The 23,316-nt window shown below is 37.7% G+C and overlaps 1 protein-coding gene across 1 annotated transcript; it reads left to right on the top strand.

Moving 5' to 3' along the window:
- Positions 1-3,848: 3,848 nt before the first annotated feature.
- On the top strand, positions 3,849-22,152 carry DUSP19 (dual specificity phosphatase 19). The gene is made up of 4 exons (XM_058712030.1): positions 3,849-4,249; positions 10,159-10,205; positions 17,705-17,857; positions 21,098-22,152. The coding sequence occupies exons 1-4, from the start codon at positions 4,024-4,026 to the stop codon at positions 21,308-21,310; spliced, it is 639 nt and encodes a 212-aa protein (XP_058568013.1). The 5' UTR covers positions 3,849-4,023; the 3' UTR covers positions 21,311-22,152.
- The last annotated feature ends 1,164 nt before the right edge of the window (positions 22,153-23,316 follow it).

Genomic DNA, 23,316 nt, shown 5'->3' with positions numbered 1-23,316 from the left:
ACTATATGGGGGTCATGGGAATATATTCCAGGGTGTATTCACTTCACACTTTCCCCTTTGGCCCAGCCCAGGGCCTCTTAGCCCCTGTAAGGCTGTGCCCGTCTTTCAGGATAACCCCTTACCAGTCACATCCCAGGACAGGCAATGCTTCCTGCATGGATGGAATGCTGCCCTCTCCCTCTGACTGGGTCTCATAATCTTTTGCCTCTTCTTTCTCTTCTGCCAATTCTCCAGGCCTGAGAGAGTGGTGCTTCTCCCAGTCCCTCTGCATCCAGACTAGCTATGTGGAAAGGAGTTTTGACCTTAAAGGACTTTTTGGAAAACCATAAACTGAAATAGAACAAGCAGTAAAATTTGAGTCAAGGGACCTGGAATCATAAGTGATGTGCTATTAGACAAATCAGTTTCCTTCTCTGGACCTTGGTTGTTGTTGTGTAAAATGAAGGGTTGAGTTGGATAGAGTCAGTGAATAGAATCAGTGTCTTGGTGTCCAACGCTACTGCAGGCATATTAATCTTACAGAACTATCATCAGAGACTGGAGCTATCAATGTGTAGCCAATGATTCTACCCATCTTCTATAGAATGATGTGGTGTAAAGAGCACGGGCTTTTGAGTAAGATGGAACTGTGTTCATCCTTGTTATTAGAATCTAACAAACAAACCCAAACTCTGTGACCAAAGGCAAGGTCCTTCAGTTCTCAATTTAATGTCCTTCTCTTTAAAACTGCAGTAGATATTACCTACCTCATTGGGTTGTCATGAGGATTGAATCAGATACTGTTCATATAGTGCTGGGACATAGCATCTGTTCCTGCTAAGGAGGCCTTTACATCCAGTAGCAGTGCTCACTCTCCATCTTAATCAACACGATCAGCAGCATGCAACAGTTGATCACACTGTCCTCCTTGAGACACTTTATTTGTACTCTCTGACTTCTCTCTCTCTTTTCCCTCCTATCTTCTGGGCCTCTCCTTCTTAGTCTTCTTTGCTGGATCTTCCTCCTCTTCCTCCCTGTGAATGAGGGGCGAGGCTTCTCTGTCACTCTTCCTTACTAGATCTTATCTACTCTTGTGGCTTTAAAAGGCATCTTTAAGCTGATTACTCCAAAATGTACACGCCTTGCAGAGATCTTTCCTATGAAGTCCAGATTCATATAGTTCAGCTGCCCACTTGACATATCTACTTGGTTGATTCATAGGCATATTAAGTTTAACATATCCCCAACTGAACCTTTCATCTCCACATCACCCCTTTCTTGGTAAATGGAAAATCGCCTCTTTAGTTGCTCAGGCCAAAAATCCTTGTAATTATCCTAGTCTCCTCCACATTAATCTGGTCATAAATCCTCTTGGCTTGGTTCTCATATATATCTAGAATCTGACTGTTCCCTCTCCCTCTGCTGTTATTCTAGCCCAAACAGCCATCTTCTCTCATGTGGACGTTTGCAGTAGTCTCCTAACATATCTCCTTGCTGCCATTTTACCCCCTCTCCTCAAAGAAGCTAGAAAGATCCTTCTGTAGCATAAGCATAATATCATGTTACTTGCCTGGAAGCAGACTGGGGTGGAGTTCCAGCATGCAAGACTTTTTTAAGGATTGCCCTTGGTATCAACATTTGTGGAAGGGAAGGGAAGGATCAGGACTGGACAGAGAAGTACAAAGGTTATGCGTGCCCACTGACAGTCTTGGCCAAATACATGTTGGCCTGTAGAGCTACAGTGCCCTTCAGAGTTGTTTCAATTTGGGCTAATATGCCAGACCTTTATGCTCCCTCATCATGGACAGGGATGTGGTCTGTTCTGTGAAAGGCACAACTGAAGGCAAGGAGGTCTCTGAAGCTGAGGCAGTCCCGAGGGCATTGTTGACTTTCAGCCAAAAGCACACCCAGACAACAGGCATTCACGGAAGGGGGATCCAGGTAGCACAGCACAGGATCTACCACTTCTCTACCCATTTCCCTCCAGTGGCTTCCCATCTCACTCAGAATAAAACCCAAAGTCCTTATCATTTTTCCCTTGAACTCATCTCTTACCGCTCTTCCCTTCACTCACCCCCAAAGCCACGTTTGCCACCTGTAAGTTTCTTGAACGTCTCAATCTCCTTCCTCCCACCACTACACTTCTGTCTCAGCACTTGCTGTTTCTTCCATTCACAAAGTTCATCTCCCAGACAGCTGGGAGGGGCTGGCTCTTGAACTTTATTCAAGTCTCTGCTCAAATTTCACTTTATCAGAGAGGCCTTCTCTTACCAACTCATAGCACGTATCACATTGCCTTTTTCCTGTGTTCCCTTATTTTACTCAATTTTTCTTTTTAGCACTTAAATCATGACCTAACATGGTTATATATTTATATATTGCCTGTCCATCTGCTCTCTCCACCCGGATATAAGTTCCAAGAAAGAGGGGACTTATTTTTATTCATTGCTATATCCCCAGTGACTGTGACAGTGCCTGGCACATAGCAGATAATAAATATTTGTTAACTATAATTTTGGGGGAGCAGGGCACTGTTCCAAAGAAAATAAGAGCTAACGCATTGGACTAAAACAAACGTAGGTTTTATTTGTAATTATAAACTTAGGAGCTGTGAAGTGTAGGATATGTTATTTGCTCTCTCTGCACCTGAGTTTGCTTAGTTGTAAAATGTAGATGATTTTAATATTCATAATAGGCTTGTGGTGAGATCAAAGGGATAATGTGTGTAAAGCATCATTAAGCACCGATAGGTAACAGTGAGAATCTGAAAACTGCTTGCAAGCACAGTTCCTAACAAGTAGGAAGTGCTAGAGCGTTGATAGTTCTTTTATCATTGTATAATAAACATACGGAATAATGTGTGGTTAGAGTTGATTTTAATGAACCTGTGATTGTTTAAATGGTGCAAATCATTGCTTTCAGTTCTTCATTTTAGGGTGTCTTGTAGATAGCCTGGGCTTATAGCTCACTCTTCAACAGGGAGATTTGGTTTATTTTAATTCTACATCAGAAAAATTCAAAACAACAAAAAGTTTGATATGCAGTGTTGGAGAAGTTTTCATTAAGTGCAACTTCTTTACACATGTGTAAATACATTGTGTGTAAGCCCACTTAAAATTGCATTTTAAGTGGGATAATGCATTTTAAGTGGGATAAGGAAAATTCCTATTTAAAGTATTCTTGGGATTTCTTTTGCAAAACAAACCATCCTTTTGAAAGCAGAATCACCATTTCATAATTGATCTGTTTTGTAAATTTATGTTTGCATGCCCGGTTTTTTTTGGAAACTATGAATGGAAGACTTGAGGACATGCTTTATTTACAAAGAATGCATATCCACTGCATAAAGGTTCTACTGATGGTGAAAACGGGGGAAATTGGAAAACATATCTTAAGCTCCTCTCAATACAACAGTTCTTATGCAGCAAACGTTTTTCTTAGCAGTGATAGCATAAAATGTGCAAGACGTAAGTGAAAAGTTACTTCTGACAGACATCCAGGCAGACAAGAGAAGCTATGCGAAGTAGAACTGTTTGCACTATGATTTCGCCCCTTCGCTAAAGCAGGAGCAATACCTACATCAGCCCTTTTTGTTCATGGTCACTATCACAAGTGACACCAACCAAACACAGCAGGAAAATCCCTGCTTTCAAATAGCGAGGAAATATCAGACGTCTCTCCAACCAAGTCTTCTATTTTACCATTTTACGTGAAAAATAAAGCTAGATTTAAAAAGCAACAGTAAGAAATCTCTTAGCGAATTCCTTGAGACGGTAGAAGTAATGCTAATTTTCGGCTGACCGGAAGAAGAAACAGCATCCAATCGGGGCCCGTTTCTCAAAGGCCAATCAAACTTCACCTTACTTGCTGGTGCTGGGGAAAACGGACCTGGAGGTCTTTGTCTGCAGTGTGTGGCTGCTGTTACCTGAACAGGGTTGCACACCTGCGGCTCTATTTTTTCTCTGAGCGCTAAGGGACGAGCAGTTTGGCCTTTTCCACCGTTGGCTAGATTTGCTTGTATTGTTTCTAGCCACTGCTCATGTAATGCACTCCCTTAACCAGGAAATTAAAGCGTTCTCCCGGAATAATCTCAGGAAGCAATGTACCAGGGTGACAACGCTAACTGGAAAGAAAATTATAGAAACATGGGAAGATGCCAGAATTCATGTTGTGGAAGAAGTAGAGCCGAGCAGTGGGGGTAGTTGTGGTTATGTGCAGGACCTTAGCTTGGACCTGCATGTTGGTGTTATTAAGCCGTGGTTGCTCCTTGGTGAGTATATCGATTTGCCACTGTCTCGTTGATTCTTTTTAGCCGTGTTACTTTCTCATTCCCCCCACCCCGCCATGTGTAATATTCTCTTCTATCCGCTATCCTGCTGAAAAGTTGAAATGTTTCCTTTTTTAGATCTGGAACATCCATTAGCTGGCCAGTGATGTTTCTGCACCACAATCCATCCACAAGAAGCATAGATTCTGGTAGCACATGGCACCTGGTATCTGGATTTTAGAAAAGCTTTCATCCTGTGTTTTTACTTCTCTGGAAGGCAGCATGTTAATGTTGTATTTTCTTGGATTATAAATGAACATAGCCTTAAAAATCATCATATTAAACAGAATGTTTTAATTAGGTAAAACTACAAGTGGCAAGGTTGTTAAGGTTATAGACAAGTTAATACTTGAAATAGCCAAGTGGTTGTCATATGGAGTGCATGGCTCCTGTAGCCATATTAATCTATGTGCCTGTTTTTGGAGTGTTATGGGGAAATTGTGTTTTTATTTATAGCTATGAGCCTGATAGTTTTATGCTTTCTTGTATGATGGAGAATATTGTTTCCCTATACAAAGCATGGTCCACAAATAGCAAATGAAGCACAGTTATGAAAACACAAATTTGCTAGCTTGGAAGGATATGTTACGGTATTCTTTAAAAAAAAAATCAGCAGTGTGTTCAAGCAGTGTGTTCATTTAGGAATGCAGAAATTAAGACTTGAAAAGATTAACCATTTCCCAGTATTTATGCAGCCAAGCCATTCTTGAGTAGAAGGAGCACTGTACTGGGAGTCAGAAATAGCTAGGTACTACTGTGAAGTGCACACAGCATCTCCTTTTTTTTTTTTTTTTTTTTTTTTTTTCAACGTTTATTTTATTTTTTGGGACAGAGAGAGACAGAGCATGAACGGGGGAGGGACAGAGAGAGAGGGAGACACAGAATCGGAAACAGGCTCCAGGCTCTGAGCCATCAGCCCAGAGCCTGACGCGGGGCTCGAACTCACGGACCGTGAGATCGTGACCTGGCTGAAGTCGGACGCTTAACCGACTGCGCCACCCAGGCGCCCCCACAGCATCTCCTTTTAAAAACTCTCTGAATTAGGGATTATCAGCTCCATTTTACAGGTGGGAACTGGATTTAACAATGGTTAAGTAACTTCCACAAGGTAACATACCTAGTAAATAACAGAGCTGGGCATCAGGCTCAAGTCTGATCCACTCCTGCTCTATATCATCATATAGATTGCCCCGGAGAGTCCAGGTTTTCAGTCCTGCTCTACCTCTTAATAGATGAACTAGCCCAAGTCATTTATTCTCTCTGGTCTTCCAAGAAACCATCTGTAAAACTGAAGTAAAGGTATCTGTTTCTCTCATAGGGCTGTCCTGAGGTTGTGAAGTTTTTGAAACAAACTAATGGCAGTATACATAGGATTTGTTATTGTGTTATGATTACATGAATTGCTGCATGAGCTATCTTTAACTTCAAATAAGTATCTCCAACCAGTTTCTGAAGCCCAGTGAAAAATTAAGGGATCATCTAGCAAGTCTAAAAGGTTCACTCAGGACTTGCACACCATATCTAGGAAAGAAAATATGCTCAGGTACATTTTTCAGTTATTTGCCTTCCATCGTAGTACCAATGGTTTAAAATACCTATGGTAGAATTTTAAAATATTTCACTCTCACAAACTTTGTGATTTTTTTATCTAGACTTATCCAGAGTGAGCTGATCAAGGTAGTGTTCTCAGATTGGCGTTGGAACCCTTCCCACAATCCTGGGAGAGTTCTGGGAGAGACTTCTGAAACTAGTCCTTAATAAGGTCTCCTCTTTGGGCCGGGAAATGGGATATTTTTGTCAGGTACAACCACCTTTCCTGTGAGAGGTAGATGGACCTTTTTCGGCCTAGTAACAAGTGCCTTATTCCTGAGGGACCCATGGATGATTACATCTTAACTTCTTCCACATGAATGATGCAGTGGTTGTGTCTGACCAGACTAGGTTTCTCTCTGGACATGGGGTTTGGTTCTATGTTGCTTCAAAGAGCTTTCTTTATCTCTTCAAGCATCACAACTCCCACACAGCACTATATGAAATTAACTTTTGTTGTTGTTGGGGAACTATAATCTTTTTCAGTTAGCTCATTAATTCAAACCAGCTTCCGCATTCCAAAAATCTTATATAGGCCCTTGATCTAACAGGTTGACAAAAAAGATCTTATTGAGCATTTATGTCCTAGGATTTGCAAATTATATTTTTACAACAAAATCACTAGGACTTTTCTTAAAACCAACTTAATTTTTAAAAGTAGAAAATTCCATTTCTCTTGGGTAGTTAAAAGTTACACATATTATTTGTTGTATACATTCTGTTAAGAAGTCCCTACCCTTCTCTTTAATTCTAGGTGAATATCTTAGGGTCCTTTATAAGGTTATGGAAATTTCTGATATTTAGGAAGCCCAATATTCTTCGGAGGTGGATAATACATTAAACTTACATAGCTCTTTATTTTGTACAGTTCTTCCATAAATATTGTTATTTCATCTGCATAGTAATTTATGCTCTTGTTTCTATTCATTTATGAATGTTCACTCCTACAAATTTTCTCAAATAAAACATTTCTCTTTTGAATATCATTTATTTCCTTTTTCAATAATAATGCTTTTTCTTTTGGTTGATTTTTGTGATGATGAAAATAGTGATTTATAAATTAAGACATACTACATCAGAATTTATACAATAGTTAGTATTTTCACTAAAAGAATCTTTTAAACAGAAACAGGATTCTGGAGAACTTAAGTAGCTATTTTTTATGATACATATGTTATGATTGCAAAACACTGAACTTGTTAGAAGTCCCAACTCCAATAGCATGTAATATATATCCTTTCTAAATTAGTTACCTCATCTTTATATTCCCATAATAATCCTTGGGCAAATAATGAATATTAGTGGCTTGTAAATATCAAGGTAAAATAACTGTAAATTGTTGTTATTGGCTCTCTTTGTTGTTTCTTATTCAACTTTTTAATTATTTTCAAAACTATCCTATAGTAAAGTTGACTTGGTATTCAGTGCTGTGAGGTGTTTTGTTTTTTTGTTTTTTTTTTACTTCTGTGAGTTTTAACATAATTATGATTCATGTAGCCACTTTTATAATAATAAAATTCTTAAAATTTGTATTTGTTTTTAAAAATTAAGATATGCATAAAAGGATAACATTCTACTTTTTTAAAACAAAGGTTTAAGTAACACATTATCATAATATATGATTTACAGTGTTTATTTCTTTTAACCATGTGTTTTTCCAATAAGAGTTTACCACAGGACTGTAACACAAATCAACAACTTTAAATTGGAGGAAAGCTGATGTTTATATCTAGAATTTAGAGAGAATTAACTTGAACTGTAATACTAAGTATTAGATGAAACACACAAGCCAATTACCTGAAATCCATTTATGCTAACTAAAATTGTTTCCCCACACTATTAACACTAATATAATTTTCTTATTTGAAAAGGCAGAGCACAGAAGTTGTATTTTTTTTTTTTTTTTGGCTTCAAGAATACTAAATTTGTTTCAATATGGTTCATATTCTGGAAGGGACTTTCAAAATGGGATAGCTAATTCTGAAATATATAATCAACCTGTTCTGTTTGGTGTATGTTCAATGGAAATGATCTAAGTATCCAGCTTTGATAAGTGTAATAATGATGGTTTAGGGTTCGAAGAAAGAATTTCATTTATTCATGTTTGGTTGTTTTTTTTTTTTTTTTGCTATTGTAAGAAATAGGCAGAGTGGAATTAATTATTATTTAAAAGATGATATGTATTTAATTTATTTGAAGCCATTTTTCCCCTGGAGGTGGTTAGGACTTCCTGCAGAAAATTGAGAAATTATTTTTTTAATTTAAGTATTTCAAATGTGTAGAAAATTACAGACAATAATATAACAGCTGCATATCCACCATCCAGCTTTAACAGATATTAATATTTTGATAGGCTAACTTTTAAGTATAAAGTTAAATGTAGGCTCAGTAAGGAGCCCGCGAGTTTCCGATTACCAATTACCAGGGGAATACTGGCCAACCAGTGGATTTGCTGGCTTTTCAGCTACCTAAAATCACATAACAGAAGCTGGCAGATTCCCCAGATAGGTAAGGTAAGAAAAACATTGTTTATGGAAATGGATCCTAATCTAGAAAAGTAAAATACTTGAAATCTTTAAAAAAGAAATGCCCTATATTTTTCAATTGTGTAACTCACTTTATTTTAACTAATAATCTCATGTTTAAACTTGGTTATTAGCTAGAGTCATTTTCCAAGTTTGGTAGATATGGGGAGCCAACTTTAACAGGAAGAAGCTGTAAAAGGGGATAGCCCTATTGGTGCAGGGAATGTGGGTGGAATCTATAAACCCAGCAGTGTTTGCTCTAAGCTATTAGATATTCCTAAACCAGAGTCATTTTGTGGGTGTTTTTTTAACATCTTTTTTTAAGTTACAAAAGTAGTAGATATTGGGGTGCCTCAGTGGCTTAGTTGGTTAAGCATCTGACTCTTGATTTTGGCTCAGGTCATGATCTCACGGTTCTTGGGTTTGAGCTCCATGTTGGGCTCTGCTCAACAGCACTGATCTCTCTGCCCCTCCCCTGCTCTCTCTGACTCTCAAAATAAATAAATATTAAAAAATCTTTTTTAAAGAAATAGATATGTAGAGTAAAAATACAAATGAGTGTAAAGAAGAAAATCACCTGTAATCCCACTATCAACATTTTGTTCTATATCCTTCCTGTTCATTTTTAGGCATATACATATTTTTTGTTTTCACAGAAATGGATGATGGTGTTTTGTAATATAATAGTATTATCACCTAATATGTTGAGAATATATTTCCATGCCATAAATATTCTTCTACATTCTTGTTTGTTTGTTTGTTTGTTTGTTTTAAGTAAACTCTACTCTCAGCGTGGGGCTCAAACTCATGACTACAAGAGTCACATGCTTTACCAATGAGCCAGCCAGGTGCCTGAGCATTTTCATTTTAATGGGTGTATGTATTTAACTACATAATAGTATCATATTTTATTTAACCCAACCCCTATTATTAGGCTTTTTGTTGTTTTTTACTCATTTTGAGGGTTTGGAGTTTTTTTTGTATTATAAACAATACTACAATGAACATCCTGATGGCTAACCTTTGCAACATCCAGGGCTTGCAAGAAATTGTTCGAAGTGAGATTTCAGAGTATGAGATATATACAAGATGAATATTTTGTAATGAGTAGTTCCAAATTGTCTTTTAGAAAGTTTGAATTAGGTCCTCCCAAGTTGCATTTTTTATTTTATTTATATATTTTTTATCTTAGAAAGAATGCATGAGCATGAGCCGAGGAGAGGGACAGAGGAAGAGAGAGAATCTTTTTTTTTTAAATAATGTTTGTTTATTTTTGAGAGAGAGAGAGCACGCAAGTGGGGAAGGGCAGAGAGAGGGAGACAGAGGATCCAAAGCAGGCTCTGTGCTGACAGCAGCAAGGCTGATGTGGTACTTGAACTAAAAAACCACGGCACCATGACCTGAGCCGAAGTCGGGCTCAACCAACTGAGCCACCCCGGTGCCCCATTTTTATTTTTAAAAATTATTTATTTGCTTATTTATTGAGAGATAGAATGAGAATCTTAAGCAGGCTCCACGCTGAGCACGGAACCTGACACAGGGTTCAATCCCATGACCCTGGGATCATGATCTGAGCCGAAATCAAGAGTCAGACATTCACCTGACTGAGCCATCCAGGTACTCTCCGAGTTGTATTTTTTAAAATAAATGAATAACTAATAGAATTCCTGCAAAAATTATATTAAAAGTCCGGATGATTATTTTCATGTTGAAGGTGATATGATTTATTTCTTATAGGGTCACAAGATGCTGCTCACGATCTGGATACTCTGAAAAAGCACAAGGTAAAAAAAATGCTTCAGGTCTGCAGCCATGTATAGAAAATATTTTAATTGTTACGTTTGTTTTTTTTATTTTAATTTTAATTTTTTTTGAATATATTAAATTTTTAAAAAATAATTACTATTATTTTCTAAATTTACATCCCAAGTTAGCATATAGTGCAACAATGATTTCAGGAGTAGATTCCTTAATACCTTTACCCATTTAGCCCATGCCCCCTCCCACTACTCCTCCAGTAACCCTCTGTTGTTCTCCATATTTATGAGTCTCTTCTGTTTTGTCCCCTCCCTGTTTTTGTATTATTTTTGCTTCCCTTCCCTTATGTTCATCTGTTTTGTATCTTAAATTTCTCACATGAATGAAGTCATATGATATTTATCTTTCTCTGGCTAATTTAGCTTAGCATAATACCCTCCAGTTCCATCCACATAGTTGCAAATGGCAAGATTTCATTCTTTTTGATAGCTGAGTAATATTCCATTATATATATATATATATATATATATATATATACACATATATATACGTATATATACGTATATATATATATACACCACATCTTCTTTATCCTTTCATCCGTAGATGGACATTTGGGCTCCTTCCATACTTTGGCTGTGGTCAATAGTGCTGCTGTAAACGTTGGAGTTCATGTGCCCCTTTGAAACAGCATACCTGTATCCCTTGGATACACACCTACTAGTGCAATTGCTGGGTCGTAGGGTTGTTCTATTTTTAATTTTTCGAGGAACCTCCATACTGTTTTCCAGAGTGGCTGCACCAGTTTGCATTCCCACCAGCAGTGCAAAGGAGATCCTCTTTCTCCACATCCTCGCCAACATCTGTTGTTGCCTGAGTTGTTATGGTTAGCCGTTCTGACAGGTGTGAGGCGGTAGCTCATTGTGGTTTTGATTTGCATTTCCCTGATGATGAGTGATGTTGAGCATTTTTTCATGTGTCAGTTGGCCATCTGGATGTCTTCTTTGGAGAAGTGTCTGTTCATGTCTTTTTCCCATTTCTTCAATGGATTATTTGTTTTCTGGGTGTTGAGTTGGATAAGTTTATAGATTTTGGATACTAACCCTTTATCTGATAATAAAATTTGCAAATATCTTCTCGCATTCCATCGGTTGCCTTTTAGTTTTGCTGATTGTTTCTTTCACTGTGCAGAAGCTTTTTATTTTGATGGGGTCCCAGTATAGTTCATTTTTGCTTTTGTTTCCCTTGCCTCCAGAGATGTGTTAAGAAGTTGCTGCAGCTGAGGTCAAAGAGGTTTTTGCCTGCTTTCTCCTCTAGGATTTTTAAAAATTTTTATTAAAATTAATGTTTTTTATTTACTTTTGAGAGAGATAGAGACAGAGACAGTGCAAGCAGGGGAGGGGCAGAGAGAGAGGGAGACACAGGATCTGAAGCAGGCTTTAGGCTTGGAACTGTCAGCACAGAGCCCAACAACGGGGCTCGAACTCAAGCCCACATGATCTCATGTGAGATCATGACCTGAGCCGAAGTCAGACACTTAACTGGCTGAGCCACCCAGGCACACCTCTTCTCTAGGATTTTGATGGCTTCTTGTCTTATGTTTAGGTCTTTCATCCATTTTGAGTTTTTTTTTGTGTGTGTATGGTGTAAGAAAGTGGTCCAGGTTCGTTCTTCTGCATGTTGCTGTCCAGTTTTTCCAGCACCACTTGCTGAAGAGACTGTCTTTATTCCATTGGATATTCTTTCCTGCTTTGTCAAAGATAAGTTGACCATATGTTTGTGGATCCATTTCTGGGTTCTCTATTCTGTTCCATTGATCTGAGTGTCTGTTCTTGTGCCAGTACCATACTGTCTTGATTACAGCTTTGTAATACAGCTTGAAGTCCAGGATTGTGATGCCTCCTGCTGTGGTTTTATTTTTCAAGATTGCTTTGGCTATTCGGGGTCTTTTCTGGTTCCATTCAAATTTTAGGATTGTTTGTTCTAGCTCTGTGAAGAATGCTGGTGTTATTTTGATAGGGATTGCATAATTGTTACATTTATTTAGGAAACTAGTAGTCCATTTCAGAATTTAATTGGTAACATTCTGGCTGTCATTTTAATAAAGTTGCAAAAATTATTATACCTAATTAAAATATATGGATTTATAATTCATCTTTCCAATTTTATATTCTCTCAGTCTCCCTTCACGGACCCTCACGAACCTGACTTTGAGGCATGTTTTCTTGCCTCTGCTTATGTACTTCCTTTGTGTGGGATAGACTTTCCTCTCTTCTCATCCAAGACATACCCATGCCTGAGTCCCAACTCAAATACCACTTCTTCCCCAATTCCATTTTCCCCCACCCTTCCCACACAACTGATGTGATTTATTACTTATTTTAGCCCTCTATTTTGTCCAGCAGTGTTTTGGCATCATGGAATTGCTGTGGTTTATTAACATGAAGCTTCTGGAGCAGAGGGTAGAGGAGAGAACAACAAATAAGCACCTTCAGTCCAGGGTATAATGTGCTTTGATGGGGAAATGCAGGTGCTACTGGAGAGCATGTGAGATGATGCCCTCCATGTTTGGATTGAGTTGGGTTGGGTAGGGGAATGTAAGGTCAGGGAAGTGATGAAAGAAGTGATATTGAAGTTTGCTCTGAATGGGGTGGGGAGGGAGCAGACAGAAAAGTGTTCAGGTAAGAGAAGTGGTTTGTGTGCAGCTCCAGAAGAGAAAGGCTGATGCTTTCAGAGACGGAAAAAAAGTTCAGTAACCCTGGAATAGAGAGTGACAAAGAAGGATACCAAGAAACAAGGCCAGGGATGTAAGCATGAATCAGATCACAAAAATCCATGTAAGCCTGGGTAAACTGTTGGACTTTATCCAAAAGTATGTGAAAATCTTTACCCAGGGAAGTAACAGGATCAAATTTGCAGTTTAGAAAGGTTGCTTGGTAGAGGCCATGTGGAAAATAGATCGGAGTGTTGCATAAACTAAAGATGGGGAGAGTAGTTACAAGGCAGTTGCAGTAACAGTTATAATAATAACTGTCTGACAAGAAGAGATAATAGCCTGGAATTGCATAAGGATATGAGAAGTACTGTGTTTCCTAATAGCATCCATCTTAGATCAATATTTTAACATAAGTAGGACAAGTTTCAGAGTCTTGTTTACACTAGCAAATTAATACTTCTCAGAGAAAAAATGGAAACTAGAAAAAATGATAAAATTTATTCATTGGCAAATGTTTCATTATCTATCCCCTTTTATGATACACTAGTTCAAATTCACTTTCATCTGGCGATGTGAAGCAAGCAGGTGTTTAAAAGATCCTCCTAAGGTAAACTGACCAGCTGAATAGAGGGTTTATTGAAAAATTTAGTGACTCTACAAAACATGATTATTGATTTAAATGTGTGGCACATTTCAAAGGCATATTATTCTAAGACTTAAGTGCTATAATTAATAGAAATTCTTTTGAAGATCATTTCAGAAATTTCATTAGGAATTTCATTTTAATGTTTAGATATAGTAATAATAGTTGCTTTGTTAATAAGGTACCCAAGGGCTTGGTGTGTGTCCAACAAAGTACTATGGAAGATAGAAAACTGAAACATAAAATGTTCCAAGTTACTTATTGATGCATTGTTTATTAACAGCAAATCATTGACAAAAACTCACATGTTCATAGATAGGGAATTGGTTAAATAATAGTGCACTCACACTACAGAACTATATAGCTATAAAAAAGAACACCAAAAAAAAAGAGTCTGTAAATACTAATCTAAAAAAAATTCCAGGACATTTATTTTTTATTTATTTATTTTTAATTTTTCTTATTCTTTATTTTTGAGAGACAGTGAGACTGAGTGTGAGTGGGGGAGGAACAGAGAGAGAGGGAGACACAGAATCCGAAGCAGGCTCCAGACTCTGAGCCGTCAGCACAGAGCCTGACGCAGGGCTTGAACTCACTAACCGTGAGATCATGACCTGAGCTGAAGTCGGATGCTTAACCGACTGAGCCACCCAGGCAACCCTTACTTACATATCTATATCTATATCTATATCTATATCTATATCTATATCTATATCTATATCTATCTATATCTATATATCTATCTATAGATAGCATAGATAGCATATAGTGCAATAATGATTTCAGGAGTGGATTCCAATGATTCATTCCCTATGTATAACACCCAGTGCTCATCCCAACAAGTGTCTTCCTTAATGCCCCTTACCCATTAAGCCCATTTCCTCACCTACAACCCCTCCAACAACCCCCAGTTTATTCTCTATATTTAAGAGTTTATGTTTTGCCCCCCTTTCTGTTTTCATATTTTTGCTTCCCTTCCCTTATGTTCATCTGTTTTGTATCTTAAATTCCACATATGAGTGAAGTCATGATATTTTTCTTTCTCTGACTAATTTTGCTTAGCATAATACCCTTTAGTTCGATCCATGTAGTTGCAAATGGCAAGATTTCATTCTTTTTGATTGCTGAGTAATACTCCATTGTGTGTGTATGTACATACACATACCACATCTTCTTTATCCATTCATCAGTAGATGGACATTTGACCTCTTTCCATACTTTGGCTATTGTAGGTAGCGCTGCTATAAACATTGGGGTGCGTGTACCCCTTCAAAATAGCACACCTGTATCCCTTGGGTAAATAACTAGTAGTGTAATTCCTGGGTCGTAGCATAGTTATATATTTAATTTTTTGAGGAACCTCCATACTGTTTTCCAGAGTGGCTGCACCAGTTTGCATTCCTACCAGCAGTTGAGCACATATTTAAATGAGAGGAGAACCCAAGGTGTTGTCTTTGTGTAAGAAAGGGAATAAACAAATTTGCCTGAAGATGCTCTAAAAGAATATACAAGACGCCAACAAAGGTGGTTACCATTAAGGTAGGAGAAAACGGAGTAGATAGGGACAGGGTGAGAGCAAAAGTTTGTTTCTTTTTTATAATGTTCTGATTTTTGAACCAGTTCACAATATGTAAGTTTACTAAAATTAGAAATAATAATGCCTATATGTGAGGATTAGGTGAGATAACTTATAGGCCTAGCATACATTAGGTTTGCAATAAAGTGGTTTTTCTTATTATCCCTATTACAAAGGGCATCCCAAGGGCAACCATTGTTAGGACCTCCATACCTACATTTTGGAAGTATGCTTAATTACTAGAAAGGGTTTTAGGCTGGGTCCCCATCACCACCACCACCTGTGATTCAGTACAATTCTTTTCTATCAGGCCCAGTCAATACACATATAAATTGCACTTCCCAACAGCTAAACTACCCAGGCATTGGTAATCCATAATATTTGTAAAGCACTTTTACCTTTCAAGAGGTTTTCCTAAGATTCTCATTTGGTTTTCTCCATAATCCTGTGAAGATACATAGGTAATAGGTAATAAGTTATATATATCTTATATTGTGTGTGTGTGTGTGTGTGTATATATACAATTTATATATACATAAATTTTACATATAAATTTATATATATATAAATTGTATATATATATATATGCACATTGTATATATAGATTCAATATATATATTGTATTTATATATATTGTATATATTATCCAGGGCAGAATCATATAATCCCGGTCAGAAGTACACTGGCAATGAGTGAGTTGACATAGACAAGACTTCACTGGGGAAAGCAGAAGGACATTTCAGACTTTATCTTCTAAAAATGTTCTTACCTTTCTAGTTTCTCCCATCTCATCTCTATATAAGAATGTCTCTTGAGTAGACATTTGAGGTTTTTTCTGTTATCTGTCTTCTACAAGGCAGTTAGGTCAGTAAATGAATGGCCTGTGGCTCTGTCTTCATGGGGCCTAGCTCCCGGAATGTTTTAATCAATGCTCTTTGGGTTGGGAGGCACAGAAACCCTAGCAAGAAAAGAGAATGTGTGTATAGTAATTTAGGGGGAATCTCTGGAATCTGAGGGCAGAGACTGGCTGTGCTAGAGAATAGAAGGCTCTCCAAGATGGTCCCTCTCTGCTGCTGGCATCATGGCCCCTTTCTGCACAGGTATCTACTCTGTTCTTATTTAGGAGCAGAGATTCTTCAGCTTCTTTGGGCACATAATAGAAAGCGGCTATCTTAGACCTCTCAAGTTTGCGGACCATTCAGCTGTCTTATGTACCTATTTTAAATTTCTGAAAATAATTTGATCAGTGTTGTTTAAGTCTGGTGTCTGCCTCAATCTAGTTAGCTGTACTAGGTGGATAAGTGGGGCGCTGCCAGAGCCATGTCTATGAGGGTAGTGGAGGCAAGAGAGGCAGAGCTGGAAGATACTCTAAAGTGTGTAAGGGGCACCTGGCTGGCTCAGTTGGTGGAATGTGCGGCTCTTGATCTCAGTATTGTGAGTTTGAGCCCCACTTTGGGTGTAGAGCTTATTTAAATAAATAAACTTAAAAAAAATTTTTTTTAACGTTTTATTTTTGAGACAGGAGAGACAGAGCATGAACAGGGGAGGGTCAGAGAGAGGGAGACACAGAATCCGAAACAGGCTCCAGGCTCCGAGCTGTCAGCACAGAGCCCGACGCGGGGCTCGAACTCACGGACCGCAAGATCATGACCTAAGCCGAAGTCGGCCGCCCAACCGACTGAGCCACCCAGGCACCCCTAAATAAATAAACCTTTAAAAAGTTTAAAAATTAAAAATAAAATACGTGTGAAATACATGAAAATATCGAGATCAGGTAAAACCGAACACCCATGCTAAGAAAGAGAATATGGTGAGGCATGTCATGACAAGAAACAGTGCCCTATTTTCTTGATCCATTTAACTTTTGGATTCTTTTAATTAACCTTCCACATGGCCCCTTCCATATGCTTGGTAGACTGTAGGAAAGGAGCTCAAATGCATAGATGGGTAGAAGGTTGCTTTTGTGGACCACTTGAAAGAAATGACCATCCTTTCAACCAGACTAATTCATTGGAGTCTCTAGGTTTGAGGCCCTGTGGCACTGACATTTTAAAAGTTAACTGGGTGATTCTAATGTGCAGCCACACTTGAGAACCGTCATACTACTAAAGAATATGAAGGAAAATCGGAAAATAATTATTGAAAAAGAAGTCTGTGTTATTGATGTACTTCCCTTAATCAAGTTTTTTATATGCATATTCATTGATTTATCCAACAAATATTTTAAGTACTTTTTGTGCTAAGGTCATTGCTCACAGACAGTGCTTACTCATAATACTGAAGAAGCCAAACATGGTTCCTCCCCTCATGGAGTTTCTAGTACCATGAGGGAGACAAATAATGTCAAAGTGGTAAGAGCTATAATTAGGGCAAGTAGAGGGTGCTGTGAGAGTGTACAGAATTAGCCCTTCTGGTGAGGGATGAGGCAGTCAGAGGAAGCTTCCTGTAGGAAGTATTATTCAAGTGAGTCATGCTTAAGTTGTTTGTTTATTCTTATTACAAATCTCAACATCTCATTCTCTTTTTAATTAACCTAATTTTAATTCATTAGAGAATTTTTAAAAATCATCTTTTTTTTTTCCCCTTTAAGGTGACACATATTCTCAATGTTGCATATGGAGTTGAAAATACTTTCCTCAGTGACTTTATATATAAGAGTATTTCTGTATTGGATCTGCCTGAAACCAATATCCTGTCTTATTTTCCAGAATGTTTTGAATTTATTGAACAAGCAAAAATGAAGGTAAGTTTTATTTTGATCCACAGTTCTTCAAAGACAGCAATTTTAAAATACAGGTCCATTATCTAAGCTTTATTCTTTTTCTGATTAATACATAGAGAACCATTATGAAATTTCCCCTCCAACAATCTTTTAACTTACAGCTGTTTAGTTCTCTGATATTTTTTTTCTCAATGAGATAACTTATTTTTTATTTTTTAAGTAATCTCAATGCCCAACATGGGGCTTGAACTCCTGATCCTGAGATCAAAAGTCACATGCTCTACTGACTGAGCCAGCCAGGAGTCACTCAATGAGTTACTCACTTTTAACCTTATTATATCATCTTCCTAGGGCTTCCTGAGAAATGTTAGGAGATAAAATTCTCCATTTACTGAATTTTCCTGTGTTTATGTTTACTTAGATTTCCTTTGATGGTTTATAACCACCTGCCGTATGGGATAGATACTAGGATTGTCCTTTTAGTGTGTTTATGAAGATTAATATGCATTCATTTTTATGGCTGTGATAGGGATAGTAAATCTATGCATTTTTAACAATAGAAAATCATAGGGTACTCCAGGACTAAATGTATTGCTTTACTGAGATTGTGTGAAAATGCTGATCAGAAGCTGTCCGTTGGTTCTCTGACTTTAAAAGACCAACAGATAATATAATACTTCAACATTGGTAATAGATCCAGGTCAAACTGGGCTTCTAAGTTAGCTGTTACCAGTAATTATACCTTGAAATGACACCATTTTTAGTTAGTATACAATTCTTACAAAATTTATGTGAGGTAAATAGATGGGAATGTAGAAGCACTTAGAAAAGTTTATTCTCCTAGAAGACCTAACACTTAATGACATGAACATTAGAATCCAGCTTAATTGAATTCTGGCTAATGATTTCCCTTCTACCTTTCTCCTCTCATTTCTCCATCTCTCTCCCTTCCTTTTATTTAGTAATATTTAATGAATGCCTTACGTGCCCAGTACTATTCTAGGTACTTTCCTTTAGATTATCTGAAAAATGTAGAACTATTCACCTCTACCTTTCAGCTTTGTTTAATAGCGGATATTTAGACTAAAGAAAACAAAGAGGTTTTCTAATTCAAGCCCTAATATTGGCCAGTGTTTTCTCTTATGAAAGATTTTATAGGGTCTAGATGATAACATTCCAGTGTGCCAGTTGATAGTGTCAGAAATAAAAATGATAATGTTTCTGTATTAGCTGCTTCTCTAAGGCGATGTGAGATAGGCCTTAAATGGTAAAAGAAAAATTTAGGCATAATCCATATTGATATTCATCATTAAAAGATACGTACATGTTGCAAGTAAAATGTGAAAAGGGTAATAGTTAATTAAAAGGGTCCTTTGCTTGGGTTTCCTAAAAAAACAGAACCTGAGACAAAGATTAGTAGCTGATGCTTCATTTGAGAGAATCCATGGGTGGTGAAAGTGGGAAGAATGGGAATCGATTCAGGGACTGATGGGAAGCAGCACGAGATGGTGTGTTCACCCTACTGAGCACAGCCGCACAGTTGAGCTGACGGTGAAATAGCTGCGTGCTCAGCACATATACCTGCTTTACCACTTAAGGCATCTCCAGGCAGGGAGTACAAAGGAACTGTACCTCAGTATAGACTTTGGGAGGGAAAGAAGAGAGAATTTATCTGCCTGGCTCTCTGTCAGCTCCTGTTTTCCCCTGGGGAAAAGTTTACCCATGGGATGGTAACTAATCCCACAGTTCCAGGTTACAGCACTCCTCCAGCAGCTGCCTTGAAGCCAAATTCAGTGGCCTGTGGTGTAACTTTTCATCCAAGTTCAGAAGCAGCAAGAGAATCCAGAACTTGGGGTGTACTTGTCTATGCAGAGATGATAATAGGGAAGAGCCAGGCCTTCTTAGGCAAGCAAAACTCATTAGGCCTAAGGGGGTGGTTCCACAGAAGTGGAGGCTGAGATGGAGCAAGCTTGGGGCCCATGAGATAATAACACTAAGAGAATCTGAGGAGGTACCTAAAATGTTTCTGCTACAAGATGTATTAGAATTCCACAATTTGTTCCAATCTCTCAAGCGTTATATCTTACACCGCAGTTGTAACCTCAGCCAATATTTCCTTACCCTGAAAATTCTTTACTGTTTAGATTAACACTTTTTAGTTTCAGCATTAGCATTCTTGAATTTTCTTCATTTTTGTTTTTCTGGAAGAGATCTTTTCATAACCTTGTCTGTTGTATATGCAGGTTTTATTAAATGTGATTACTCAATGAATTGCGTATTTCAAAACTACCTTTCTAGGCCATAGTTTCTTGTTTTATCTTTTTATACACAGCTGCCAGATGGAATCTCTTCTATTTCCCCATGTCTTTCCTCATTCTGTAGTTGTAAAACCCTGTTGTTTGGTTTCTCTGTCTTCCTCTATCTCTGACCCCAACATCAGTTGTTAGGTATATGCCTTAAGTAACAGAAATACACATGAGAGGAAAGTAGCAGGGTAACTTCTATAGCCTCAGGAGTTCTTTTATGAAAATTTACTTGTCTTCCCCCCTTTTTTTAAGGTGTAAAAGGTTTTGTTTGTTAATATGGAAATGTGTTGATATTCCATGTTTACTTTATTACTCATTTTATAAGATGGGATTTCAAAGACATGATGTAAATAAGGTATGTCACTGTAGAAAAATTGGAAAATACAGATAAGTAGAAATTCACCCTACTTAAATCATTTAGACATAACTACTGTTAGCAATTTGGGAAATTTTTTTATATATCAGAAGACTCACTTAAAAAAGACCTACACTTGGCTCAGCTAATCTGCCAACAAATATTACTTATTCTGAGAAGATATGAAAGATACATAGTGCTTCCCTCAAGGAGCTTGCAATCTAGTTGAAAAGCTACTCCTAACAGCACGAGAACACAGAACACTTGATAAAACAGGTACACTGTCACACAATTCCTGTCTGCCCATGGCAAAATGGTGATTCAAATTTTTAAGAGAACACTTCCTTCTTATCAGAACAAAATTAATTTATTTTATTAGCAAACATTTATGGAATATCCACTATGTGCCTAAAATTGATTAATTGATTATTCCATTCATTGCTCACAATGAATTGTATTTTGGTAATTGAATATGTTGAATCAAGCAAATTGATAAAATGAATATTTTTATTTTATAATTTCAAGTAGTATAAGAATGTGCAACTGATTTAACAACTTTCTAGGTGAATAATGAAGATTTTTGATTGATTTTTATTGCAGGATGGTGTGGTTCTTGTTCATTGTAATGCAGGAGTTTCCAGGGCTGCTGCAATTGTAATAGGTTTCCTGATGAATTCTGAAGAAATCTCGTTCATCAGTGCTTTTTCTTTGGTGAAAAATGCAAGGCCTTCCATATGTCCAAATGCGGGCTTCATGGAGCAGCTTCGTACATACCAAGAGGGCAAGGAAAGCAATGAGTGTGACAACATATAGGAATTAGAAAAGGGTGACAGTTCATGAGTTACATTCCAGCAGATAATGGACAACTGTAATTTCTGAACTGGCCCCCACAGCCACCTGTCCCCATTTTTGAAGAGTAGACTAGTAAAACTTCCTTTTGTCTTGCGTTTTTCAAGTGGAAGTGGAGGTTAATTGATTGTCTTGAGCTAGTGTACAAATATGTTTTTAAATCATGTCATGTTTTCCTTGGTATTATAATGTGGGATTGGATGCTTCTTTGATTTGCTAAGAGGAAATAATGTATTACCAATAATTGGTTTCTGTAGAAGAAGAAGGTTTACATTTGAAATCTTTACTAGAGCATGAAAAGATTAAATCAGTTGATGAAGACTTTTAGTATTTTTCTATGCCAGCAACCACTTCCATGAAGGGAAAAACTTGAAGTGCTACTTGATTTCAGAGGGAGGTAAATTTCTATGTAAAGAATTTGGGATTAAAAACTAATATCTTAAACCTCCCAAAAGAGATAACCAAAATCTGAAGGTTGACACAATATAGGCATACTTCGTTTTATTGCGCTTCACTTTATTGTGCTTCGCAGACGATTTGTATTTTAGAAATCGAGAGTGGTAACCCTGCATCAAAGAAGTCTTTGGGCACCATTTTCCCAGCAGCATTTACTCACTTTGTATCTCTGTATTGCATTTTGGTAAATCTCACAATGTTTCAAATTTGTTCATTATAATTGTATTTGTTATGGTGATCTGTGATCAGTGATCTTTGATGTTACTGTTGTAATTGTTGGGGGGGGGGTGCCATGAACCATGCCTCTGTAATATGGTGAACTTAATTGATAAATACTGCATGTGACGTAACTGTTCTACCAGTTGGCCCTTCCCCCATCTCTCCTTCTTGGGCCTCCCTATTTCCTGAGACACAACAATATTGAAATTAGGCCAATTAATAATCCTACAATGGCCTCTAAGTGCTCAAGTGAAAGGAAGAGTCGCATGTCTCTCACTTTAAATCAAAAGCTAGAAATGATTAAGCTTAGTGAGGAAGGCATGTCGAAAGCGGAGATAGGTCGGAAACTAGGCCTCTTGCGCCAAACTGTTAGCCAGGTTGTAAATGCAAAGGATAAGTTCTTGAAAGAAATTAAAAGTGGTACTCCAGTGAACACGCGAATGATAAGAAAGCGAAACAGCCTTATTGCGGATATGGAGAAAGTTTTAGTGGTCTGGATAGAAGATCAAACCACCCACAACATTCCCTTGAGCCAGAGCCTAATCCAGAGCAAGGCCTTAACTCTCTTCAATTCTATGAAGGCCGAGAGAGGTGAGGAAGCTGCAGAAGAAAAGTTTGAAGCTAGCAGAGGTTGGTTCATGAGGTTTAAGGAAAGAAGCCGTCTCTGTAACATAAAAGTACAAGGTGAAATAGCAAATACTGATGTAGAAACCGCAGCAAGTTATCCAGAAGATCTAGCTAAGATCATTAACGAAGGTGGCTACACTAAACAACAGATTTTCAATGTAGATGAAACAGCCTTATATTGGAAGAAGATGCCATCTAGGACTTTCATAGCTAGAGAAGAGAAGTCAATGCCTGGCTTCAAAGCTTCAAAGGACAGGCTGACTCTCCTGTTAGGGGCTAATGCAGCTGGTGACTTTAAGTTGAAGCCAATGCTCATCTATCATTCTGAAAATCCTAGGGCCCTTAAGAATTATGCTAAATCTACCCTGCCTGTCCTCTATAAATGGAACAACAGAGCCTGCATGACAGCACATCTGTTTACAACATGGTTTACTGAATATTTTAAGCCCACAGTTGAGAACTACTGTTCAGAAAAAAAGATTCCTTTCAAAATATTATTGCTCATTGACAATGCACCTGGTCACCCAAGAGCTCTGATGGAGATGTACAACGAGATTAATGTTGTTTTCATGCCTGCTAACTCAACATCTATTCTCCAGCCCATGGATCAAGGAGTCATTTCAACTTTCAAGTCTTATTATTTAAGAAATACATTTCGTAAGGCTATA

The sequence above is a fragment of the Neofelis nebulosa genome, chromosome 2, assembly GCF_028018385.1.
Source record: "Neofelis nebulosa isolate mNeoNeb1 chromosome 2, mNeoNeb1.pri, whole genome shotgun sequence".
NCBI lineage: Eukaryota > Metazoa > Chordata > Mammalia > Carnivora > Felidae > Neofelis > Neofelis nebulosa.
The sequence above is the reverse complement of the archived record's forward strand: the minus strand, read 5'-3'. Positions and strand labels throughout refer to the sequence as shown.